This window comes from Barbus barbus, assembly GCF_936440315.1.
Source record: "Barbus barbus genome assembly, chromosome: 38".
In the NCBI taxonomy this organism is placed as follows: domain Eukaryota; kingdom Metazoa; phylum Chordata; class Actinopteri; order Cypriniformes; family Cyprinidae; genus Barbus; species Barbus barbus.
This window is the reverse complement of record NC_136716.1, coordinates 24,012,206-24,024,519: the sequence shown is the minus strand read 5'-3', so window position 1 is coordinate 24,024,519 and position 12,314 is coordinate 24,012,206. Positions and strand designations below refer to the sequence as shown.

Below are 12,314 nucleotides of genomic sequence, written 5' to 3'. Positions count from 1 at the left end.
CACAATAATGGGGAAGACTGCTGACTTGGCAATGGTCCAGAAGACAATCATTGACACCCTCCACAAAGAGGGTAAGTCACAGAAAGTCATTACTGAAAGGAGTGGCTGGTCACAGAGTGCTGTATCAAAGCATATTAAGTGAAAAGTTGACTGGAAGGAAGAATTTGGGTAGGAAAAGATGCACAAGCAACAGGGATGACCGCAAGCTTGAGAATACTGTCAAGCAAAGCTGATTCAAACACTTGGGAGAGTTTCACAGCGGTTTGCACCAATTCTGTAGAATGGCCCATATATATAATTAAAAATATATGAATTATTTATGCATATATATAAAATTGGTAAAATAAAAAAAAAAAAATATATATATTAATTAATCAATATTAATCATAACATTTAAATTAGTAATAATGTTTTACCATAAATATTTTCATGAGTTATCAAATATTTTCACAACGAATCTCCAAAATTAACATAAAATAACAAATAATATTTATTTTAAACATGTTTAAATTACAACTTTTTACTAATTAAAAAGACAAATAGACAAACAAATAATAATAATAATTAACTAAACCTAATTTGATAGAAAAAACTGCTTTGAATTGTATAACAGTCAATAAATCTATGCACCATTTCCAATGTCACATGGTATAACATCATGAAAGCTTGATGACAGATCACAGTAGAAATACAGAAAAACACATTGACCTCATTGAAAGCTGTAAAGTAAAGATGGAACGTAGCAAGATGTTCATTACTACTAAAGAATAATGCACTAAAAACTAAAAAAGTTTTTAGTTAATTAACTGGGCTTAGATTGTTACAAAATGTGCACTGCATTGAGTATTAATATTACCTTGAAACTATTCATGATTTGACAAAAGTTCATGATTTTCATATGATTTCACAATGATTATAGAAAGAAAGAAAAAAAGAAAGAAAGAAAGAAACACTACAGGAGAAAAGTGCAAGGAGGAAAACTGCAGTAGAGAAGCATTAGTTGGACATAATTAACAAATCCTCAAGTGACATGCTTGGTAGAGACGCTGAAAAGGAGGACTGTCAGATTCTCTTTCCAAGTCTGAATGTGAAATTAAACCACATTTGCATTTCCTAAAAAAATACTAGAGTGTGCAAGGCAGCCAAAATTAGTGTTAACATTTTATGTAACCATAAGATTTGAGTTTTGGATCTGGATAGTTAGTTGAGGTTCTGTTGTTTTGGTTTTGTGGCACAGGGGTCAAGGTTTACTGGTTAGCATGGTTGGGTTAGCTAGTAGATGCCAATAATAATAATAATAATAATAAATAAATAAAAAAAATTCAATACTCCATCCATCTACTTGCTGAAAATGGCATATGTAAATAAGTACTCTATGAATGATTTCTGTTTTTAGTAGCTTTCATCATGTTAACTAGGGGGAAATACAAGAAACACAAAGATCTTTTCAGCAAAACACAAAAGCTCATCCTGAAATCCTGTTAATGCAACAACAGGGTGTCTATTGTGAAGAATATGCCTTTAAAAACATTTTCCCTGCAACGTCTCATGAGACAAATGCTTTACATGAAATATGATAATGATCAGATGCATCATTACAACAGTTAGGAACGAAACTAAGGATATAACAGTGACCTTGCTTATTTTTCCATAACGCTAATGCTGATTCTCAAACTTCTATGCCATTTTATTTTTATGCTAATGGGGATGCTGCAGTATAAATTCTTCTATGGAAATGAAATGCTGTTTTTATTTATTTTTTTATTTTTTTAATGGGAAGTGCATATTAAAATTGGGGGAACAGAAATGCAATAAATGGACTGAAGAAAAAAAAAAAGTTTAAATGTGTTATCCTTCAACGCAGACTTAAAAAGAGGCCAGGGATTATTTATGAGACTTTTCTCTTGTTGTCTCTGATGTATTTTATTTATTTATTTATAGCAGTGATAAATGCTGATGTAAAAAACATTTGTGTGAAACCGAGGATCTCACTCACATCAACCAATGAGATTCGCAGCATTTGCACAACGATGAGAGTTACGACCTCCTCGTCACGCACGGACTGTGAAGATTAATTCAAAGATGGCTTGAAAACACACGTCCTCAAACCACCAGTACAGACAGATGCTAATAAACCATACAGGTCATATCTCATTACCACAAGAAAATGTGCACTGTCCTTGACAGCATGAGGATTTGACACTTTATGCCTTATGCCAGTGAAAGGAACATACTGACATTTTATTTTTCATTCCTTTTGTTTGCTTGCATGTCATCCAAATGTTCTTTTCTCCACGTTCTGCAGATTACGATGTGCACAACATCGCCTTTCATAGTAAAGGTCATTGCACACTGAGTTCGAAATTTTCGCATGCGTTTTTTTCGTATTTCCCATCCTTCCCTATCAAAATGCATGCTACGGATGCGAAAACGCAGAAAATCGAACCTGATCCGAATTTCTTTTGATAACAAAAGTGTTGCGTTTATAATTTTGTTCAGTGTAATTATAAGCGGACTGGAAACAAAACACCGGACGAATGCCAGTACAGTGGCCAGAGACAGAGACGGTGAAGATGCCCTGCCAGAGGAACTACAAATGCTGGAAAAGCAAGTAATCAAGTTCTTTGAAAGCCAGAATATGATCATTCAGAGCAATAATGTTGTGGCCTGTCATACCCTTCCACGAAAAGTGTGTAATTCACTTTGCAAATTTAAGTAAATGTATAAAAATAAGGTGATAAATAATTATATGACTCAGTATCAAATTGTGAATGTATTGTTAAAATATTGAAGTAATAGCTGTAATGTGTATTTTTGTTATTATGTTTGTTTTGAATTATGTATGTTTGTAATATTGTTTATCTTGTATTATTTAACTTAGTGAAAAGTGTCACCCATCAGTTAACTATGTGTAAAGGGTAGGCATAAAAAGCAAGGCTTCAGCCTACACCTTTTTCGGTAATTATGTATATTTATTTAGTGAAAAGTTGTCTGTAAGGACCGAAATAAAATTATTGATTGATTGATTGACTGATTAATTAATAACACATCAGTTATGCTGTGTTTTCCATGTGTGATGAAACCGGAATTGTAGTATTTCTGAATCCATCTTTGGCAGGCAGCATGATATCAGCACTAAAGCAATGATGTTTTTATGAGCTGGCCTGCTCACACCTCTCTTTCATTAGAGTGTGTGGAGGTAATTGAGCCTTTGGCAGCAGTGTTTCACTGCCATGCTAACATGGGGTGCCTTAACTACTCTAACTACTCTAATTAACAATATCCTCCATAGAGAGAGAGAGAGAGCAAGAGAGTCAAAGCAGTAAAAGATCCTTGTATATCATATCAATTCAATGTCATCCTATTAAATTTGACCTTTACAGAGAGATGTGAGAAATCGGAGCGCATGGGGGAGAGGGAGACAAATAATGTCAGATTATTTTGCTATAGCATTGCATTTGCACATACACACAACGATTTATCAAAATCATCAGTAGTGATTTGCCAGTGCAAATTCAAACAAATTGTGTTTTCTGGGTTTATTGCAGGTGACTTATGAATTGCATAAATAGCCACACATGCTAACAGCTTAGACATACTTGTTTTTGTAATATTAAAATTAGTAAGCATATTCACCTTAATAATAATATTATCTCATCATATATGTATATAATAATTGCACAAAGTTATTTAACATTAGCATTTGGCTAAAATAAAACATTTGACAATATAGTATGCATATTAAGAATATCAATTTAAAAAAATTAAATAAGTAGAGAGTAAAAATAAAATAAAAAAAATAAATCAACTTATAAGCTAATATGTACAGTACCTAACAATTGGTCACAATAATAATGGGTCTAAAAAGGGTATATGATAATAATAATAATAATAATCATTATTACTATTACTAAAGTGTTATTTTAAGCCTTCATCATATCTTCTCACCTGACAGGGCTGTTTTTGCTGTCTGGGTCTCTCGCTGTGACGGCTCCAACTTCAGTTCCAACCCTGGCGTTCTCGTACACCTCCATAATGTAATAATCCATTGAGAAAACGGGCGGCTCATCCACGTCTCCGACCGTGATCTTGAGCGTGGCGTCGTCTTTGAACGAGCCCAGATAGGAGAAGCGTGGGTCCAGGTGTGTGTTCTCTGCAGAGATGTGAAGACTGTACTGCTTCTTCTTCTCATAGTTCAGTGGCTAAAAAGAGAAAACAGGAAAATTAACTACATTACAAGTCAGGGTTATTAGTTTAAATTGTAGCAAAATAATATAAATATAACTAAATAAACTAAAACCTAATACAAACAATATGGACTTAGTAACAATTTAAATACAATTGAAATAAAAACAGCAAATCTAAAAATAAAATCTAATTCAAAATACATAATATTAAAATCGGGGGAAACATTGCAATTATTTGACTTTCGCGCTGTTGAATGAACCAGGTTGTAAGTACCGCTTCAAAATGCCAAAAGAAGAAACAGGAGCAAGAGACTTTCATGTCATTGTCCTTCAGGCAGTCACACTGCCATGATCTCCTGATGGCAAAGGTTTCTGTCTTTGAACGTGGCAGGATGGTTGAGCTGCACAAGCAAGTCGTTTAAATGCAGTTTTCAATAAATTGCCTATTCTCTAGTTTTTGTCTCTTGCTCCTGTTTCTTCTTTTGGCATTTTGAAGCAGTACTTACAACCTGGTTATGATCCAACAGCGCAAAATGCGAATACTTGTAATGTTTCCCCCAGTCTAAAGATTTTGTTCAGGAGTGTATTAACAAAATCTAAGAGAAAAAAGAACTATAGTATAACAATGGAACTAAAATAACACTGCAACAAATATACATAATTTGATCACAACATTCCTGTTAACCATTAAAAATAATATATATAAAAAAAACATTAAACTATTAAAAAAAAAAAAAAAAAAATTTTTACTTAAAAAAAGTAAAATACAAAAAATAATTAAAATCTAAAAATAAAAATTGTAATTAAATTTTAATTATTATTATTATAAAAAAAACAAAAAAAACATGATACTAAAATAACACTTTTACAAAAATACATAATACATGTACTCTACTTTCAGTCAGTCTGTTTTAGCCACTTTGCTGGTGCCTTCTAGTGGTTTCAAGTACTTCAAAAAGTGCTGAGATTATATTGAGCGCAGAAGTTAAATCGCCCTTTATATGGGGTCACGTCTGTAAACACCATGAAACCTGCCCGACCTTCACCGCCATCTCGCCGGACAGAACTGGCAGGCCTTTATTTACAAGATTAGCTTTTGGAAAACTCAGTATTCACTGAATTCACAGCTTTCCTGACCCCCAGGACTGAGTGGGGAATTGAAGAAGCTCAGAATACAGAAAAGAGACCATTAATGAGCATCTGAGCCCCGAAGAGCGCCAGACGCCTGCTTGACCCAGTCTGCTTGGACAGATTATATATATATCTGTCAGTGATATAAGTGTGAGCAGCTTCAGATATTACTCTATTTTGACAACATCTTGACTTATATAATTATGCCATCCTGTTTTGTGCTTTGGTTGATGGTCTGCAAGAAACACTCGAGTGAAAAGTGTGAAAGACTAAAAATATTTTACAATCCAGAGGTTAATCAAGGTTCTGAACTTGTTAATGAAGCTTTGTGCATAACTGCAGCTTTGTGCATAACTGTGCATAACAGCTTTTTTAACCTTTACTTTTGTATTGCATACCTCCAGAAGATAAATGAAGTGTTAAAGTCTTCTGAGATATTCACTGCAGTAATTATATAAGCAAGATTTTCTACTCCCCAGATATGGCTCATGTCCTCTACCAGTGCAAGTCTGGGATTTTTTGGTCCATTTTATCGCACACCCAGTGAAAGTTTGATCACCTAGAAAAGTAATAGCACACATCTCCTCTCCACAACATTTGAGACATAATTCCTATCTGCAGCATCAGCACAATAATAAATGACAAGTTAAGACCTAAACTTTAATAGTTGGGTATTTCTACTACAGGAACGTTTATTTCCCAGGGGGCAGTTTTTATTAAAACTAACAGATTTTAGATTTATTAACAGATAAAAATCCCCCCCCCCTTTTTTTTACATGAAGATAACAGAAATTGACTTGAAACTTTCTATTTTATATCTACATCTCTTTATATCTATATCTCCAAATCTCTATCTATCTATCTATCTATCTATCTATCTATCTATCTATCTATCTATCTATCTATCTATCTATCTATCTATCTATCTATCTATCTATCTATCTATCTATCTATGATTATATATTAATTTAGTAAACTTTAAATAAATGCTGATTCTGAAATTCAATTTAGCAAAGCAAAGGAGTAGGCCATTTTTTATAAAATAAAATAAAAACATGACAAGAAGCATCACAACTGTTTTTAACATTGATAATTAGGGATGCACAATATTATCAGACTGATATCGGAATCGGTCGATAATGGCTTTAAATGTACATATCGGCATCGGACCGATATGAAAAATTATGCAGATGTCTTGCCGATAAGAATAATAGGTTAACTCTCATGTGCTCAGGGTGTGCTAGCGATTAGATCATGTCAGACGTGTGACTCATTCTTGAATGGTTTCACTGCTTTGGACCGCTGCATTTAATCTGAGAACGCACGAACAGAATGACGCATATATATCGGTATCGGCATTGGCCATCTGCCAAAAAGAGTTGAAAAATATCGGCATATCGGATATCGGCAAAAATCCAATATCGTGCATCCCTATTGATAATAATTTATAAATGTTACTTGAGCAGCAAATCTGCAAAGTTGAATGATTTCTGAAGGATCATGTGACACTGAAGACTGGAGTAATGATGCTGAAAATTCAGCTTTGCATCACAGGAAGAACTTACATTTTAAAATATATTCAAATGGAAAACAGTTATCTTAAGTTGTAATATAAATGATTTTTACATTTAGCTGACGCTTTTATCCAAAGCGACTTACAATTGCTATATATGTCAGAGGTCGCACACCTCTGGAGCAACTAGGGATTAAGTGTCTTGCTCAGGAACACATTGGTGTCTCACAGTGGATTCGAACCCGGGTCTCTCACACCAAAGGCATGTGTCTTATCCACTGCACCATCACCACCCCTTTTACTTTATTTTTTATCAAATAAAGGACTTGCTGAGCATACTGTAAATGTATATTAAAAATTTCCACCAATGAATGCTAGTAAACTTTTTTTTTTTTTTACATCATTTCAAATTAAATTGATGTTGCAGAAATGTTACTATGGTGTAACTTTTCATTGCTATCTTGAAAGAAATTACATGATCTCATGTGATACATGTATATTCACTGTTGAATACTGTTAGTGTTTCAAAATGCTGACAGAACTGTTTTTCAAAAAGTCCACAAGACCAAAAGTACCCATAAGTTGAAGAACCAGCCACTTATTATTAAGGGTTCAGGAAAGCCTCTAACCCTAGAACGAGCAATAATAGTAGTGATGCTTGCCTTGGCAAACACCAATAGAAATGACAGCGATACCTTTCTCAGCGTGATCACACCCTCTCTAGTGTCTTTGTCTGTGGAGATGGAGAACATTCCGGCCCCCTCGGGGTTCAGGATGCTGTATTTGATCTCTGCATTGATTCCGATGTCCTCATCACTGGCTTTGATCTTCCCCACTGGTTTCCCCACCTGTGCCGACTCTGGGACAAACACCTGGTAATTCTCTGCAGACACACACAAAAGCCCGCATGATGGTTTGTTCGATTGGCTGCATGGTATTTTTGAAGCATAGCTATCATGATGCCTCCGAACAAGCCACATTGAGCTACTCTAGGATTTCAATACAGCTGTCAGAACCCAAAAACAGCCACACCCACAGTCCCAAACCAGCTGATTAAAAAAGCTGGATGCAATAGAGCGCAACAGTCATGGTCCACTTTTTGGCGACTATTGTTCCAAAGTATTTCTGGGATTTCAAAATATCTTAGACAAAAACTTTGATTTGAAGGAAAAGCAACTAAAAAACTGAATAAAAAAAAAAACACACAACACACACAACTGCTGCAAGTGATGCAATCGAATAATAATAATGAAAAAAAAAAACATTAAAAAAGTGTGTATGTATACATAATATATAAAAAGATGTGTGTGTATGTTACATGTTGTTATATATTCTATTATTTACTTCACATTTAAATGTTTTATATGTTTGATATTTATTTTTACATTATATATAAAATAAAATCAATAGTTTATTAAAAATATTTACTATAAACAAACAAACAATCAAATAAATAAATCATTTGACAATTGGACTTTCTAAATCAATACAAACTAATAAAAATAAACATAAAAAATAAAACAGATGATGGATGGATGGATGGATAGATAGATTTGAGTCTTAATAAAAAAATAATACATTTAAAAAATATTGCATAATTAATGGAGACTGCATTTCTGTTTTCAAGTAACAGCAACTTCTGCGATTGGTGAATCTTCAGGATTATGGGTAGTGTAGCTATTCACAAAGAATTTGTTAAATAAACTAAGATTTAATGAAATGGACTTATTTAAAAACTTGTGGCATACATAGAAGCATATACTGTGCCATCGCTTAATCTTAGAGCGCTGTCTTAAGGTTTCTACATTATTCTTAAAAAAAACATTTTTCTAGGGAGGAAATCACTGTGATTTTACTTCTAGAACCCTGCTGTGGTTCTCTGTTTCTGTGGACAAAAATAAGACCACAAAAACTCAAGACACAAGTCTCATAATTGGATGCTTACACAATATAACATGCTGGTTCTGCCTCTATTCTCTTCATGTTAATTAATGGTTAAAAAAATGACTGCAATGCACAATTTATATGATGAGTCATCTGATAGTGAGACTGCATCTGAAGTATATACATATTATTTCCATCTCTTCCATCTAATTATGTAGTATCCATAAGAAGCCCTTGAGAAACGGAACAGTTTTCTAATGAATGTCTGGAAAACATGTGAAAACCTACTTTGACAGAGAAGAAAAAGTGCATTACAACAGCATATTGCATGGTTCACCTTCAAACAGTAATGAGGGTTTTTGCAGCAGATAAAGAATTGGAGAAAAGCAAGGTCAAGCTATTTTGGTTCTTTTTTGCCAAGATCTAAAACATAATAATCAAGAAGTCCTTCAATCGCTCACAGATTCGCTTAAGAATCAGTCAGGATGGAGCGTTCAGGAGTGAATATCATGCTGTGTCTTAAAAAACAAACAAACAAAGCAAAACAAAAAAAACATAGACGTTCAGTAAAAGACCAGCATGAATTTGTGGCAGATTTGGAACGCTGTACATAGGTAGCAAAACAAATGCTGCCTCACTATGTTGTTCACCAGGTCTTGGAGCAGAACTAACATCTGCTGATGTCCATTCACAGCAATATGTAGCCACTCAGTTTTGTTTTCACACTGGTTTCACATCACTCACTCTGAGGGAACTTAGGTGGGTTGTCGTTGACATCGGTTAGCGTGATGTTGACGGTGGTGGAGCCTGACAGCCCTCCCACCTGCCCCGCCATGTCTTTGGCTTGAATCACCACTGAGTAGTGTTCTCTCCCCTCTCGATCCATGTCTGCCAGCGCTGTTCTGATGATTCCTGCAAAACATACACATACAAACATACGGCACACATTATGTACATAATTTGCACTATAAAAGCAATAGGCCACAAGCAACAGTGCTTTACCAATATAATGAAAGAAACCAGTGTATAAAAAGGTAACATTTCTTCTTCTTCTGTATATAATAATAATAATAGTTATTAAACAGTTTCTTGCATCATGCTAAGAACAGCAATATGATGTCCTATTGTTGTTGTTATTAATATTTCATAATAATAATAATCATAATCATCATCATAATGATAATTACTATTATTAAACACATTTCTTATAATTTATTAATTTTTTGATAAAAATGTGTCTGCCATACGTGTGAATAAATATCACACTGACACACCAAAGACTCATTTCTACACTTCATTCTTGGCTTCGTCTCATTTCAAAACAATCGTATGCAGCAGTGACTGTTTGTACGGCTTGTTAAAATAAAACAGCTAAGCGTTCTCATCTGTAAAGTCTTTTCTCCACCAAGGTCAGTTCCTTTACGCCATAGCAATCAAATGAGAACAAAACACTGAAGTACTGGTGAACTGAACCGTCATCTGCAGCCAATGAATCACACACACTTCAACAATGACACACACATGCAGTTACACAACACACAGAGACACAAACACACCCACAGAAGAGTCATCAAATAATCCTGTTTCCTGACAGTTGAAATTTCAGTAAAATCGTATGCTTGTTTACGAATAATGTTACCTCAGGATAACAAACTCATTTTTCACTTTTGTACATGAATCACATTGGCAAAAATGGTTCATAATAAAAGAAATGACTTCAGATAAAGCAATAAAAAGCACTTTCTGGCAAACATTTTAATTTTTTTTTTGTTTCTGGCATTTTGGTGCAGAATGCGGAGGTCAAACATATTGCTCTAGAGAACTGTGCTGACAAAAACATTTTTAGCAATTTTTCACCCATCAAAAAATATGATTCACATTTGTTTTTACATTTAGAGTCAAATAAATTATTTGTAAGTTTTGAGGAATTGTTTAAATGTGTTTTTGCTGCCCAGAAGCAACATTGTGCCACAGTGTAACAGATGTGATGCTGTCATTACAGAGAATATTGCTATTGCTTTTAGTTAGAATTTTTATGCATTGTCCATTATTTAGCTACACATCTGTTTAATATTTACGTAATATTAGGTACATTTAAGTCCAAAGTAAATCCAGGAACCAATTCAGTGGCAATCCACTCTGAGACCTTATTCTTTCTCTTTCTTTCTTTCTTTCTTTCTTTCTTTCTTTCTTAGTTCTTTAGTTGATAATCATTTAAAAGCTTAAATGAATGAATGAAAAATAAATAAATGGATTTTATGGATTCTGTAGTGCTCTGTGGTTTAGCTGTGGTTTATCAACCTGTTTGATAAAATCAAGAAAATTTGTGCATTTCTATTTTAATATTACTTAAAATCTAATTTGTGTGATGGCAAAGCTGAATTTTCAGCAGCCATTCCTGCAGTCTTCAGTGTCACAATCATTCTAATATGCTGGATCTGGTGCTCAAAAAACAATTCTTATTATTATCAATGTTGAAAGCTTTTCTTCCTCTGTGATTACATCCCAACAGCCACAGAAATTCATCCAGACAGGACAAATATGTTGAGAATGTTAGGTTTTATTTGTGTCAGATTTGAGGGATGTTCAGTCAAGAAGGAATTGCCGGAACGATCGCTCTTTACAAAATGGAAGTGTTATCAGACAATTCAATCCTGCTTTATATTTGCTTGAAAACAATAGCATTGGTAGCCCACGGCTCCCTCTGATAGAGGGCTTCGACTGTGACATGCAGTCAATACACACAAGCCATTAAAGAACAGATTACAGACTCATGAATAAACAGGCTGGGTGTTTGAGTCGGCCTCTAAACAGGAATTCAGTGTGCCGCTTGCATCCCTATAATTGACTGATTCATTTTTCACTTTAATTTATGAAGTGCAAACAGAGAGAAAATATTGATTTGTCATTATTACAGTGAAAAGTGGTTTTACGTAGACCATAAATAACCGTCGGTTTTCTCGGTTATTGACTAAAATCTTTTTTAAATGCTTGTTTTGTTTCATTTCCCTCATGGTAATGATAAACCAAAATAAACACGCAAAGAAATGAAGACAGGCTCAGGTTTAGCTGTGCGTGGGCAGGTTAGAACATCAGATGTGGGTCGAGGCACGAGTGACCGCAGGTGACAATATTAACATGCAGGGCAAGTGAGGTTGACCATTGTCACCTGTCACAGCCAGAGCAGGGCAAAGGCTGCTGAAAGCCTTAGGGACAGACCTGAATATCTTGTACCGTTCCAAAAATACCCAAGAGAACCGACATACAATTGAACTTTCTTACTGGGTTTGTACAGACGGTGTCAGCCCATGCAAAACTGACCACAACGATGCAAGGGCATTGCTGTGTGTTGCTAGGGTATTTTAGTGGTTGCTAGGTCAAAATAGATGACAGGATATCAGGCCCATATTTAAGGCCAAAAATAAAATAAAATTAAAAAATATATATATATTATATTTGGTCTTTCCAAATCAATATAAACAAATAAAAATAAACATGAACAAAATAAAAAATAAAGAACAAAAGTACAAAAGACAGACGGATAGCAAATAAATTATATATATATACGGTTACACTTTATTTTGATAGTCCACTGTAAC

The 12,314-nt window shown here is 34.3% G+C and overlaps 1 protein-coding gene across 1 annotated transcript in view; it reads right to left on the bottom strand.

The window, feature by feature from the left end:
• LOC306857467 (cadherin-18-like) overlaps nt 1–12,314 on the bottom strand; it is a 101,516-nt gene that overhangs the window by 32,222 nt on the left and 56,980 nt on the right. Inside the window, exons 5-7 of the mRNA XM_079397425.1 lie at nt 9,460–9,627; nt 7,527–7,714; nt 3,949–4,202 (exon numbers count right to left, since the gene is read on the bottom strand). Of these exons, the coding sequence (XP_079253551.1) occupies nt 3,949–4,202; nt 7,527–7,714; nt 9,460–9,627 (610 nt within the window). The remainder of the gene's footprint in view (nt 1–3,948; nt 4,203–7,526; nt 7,715–9,459; nt 9,628–12,314) is intronic.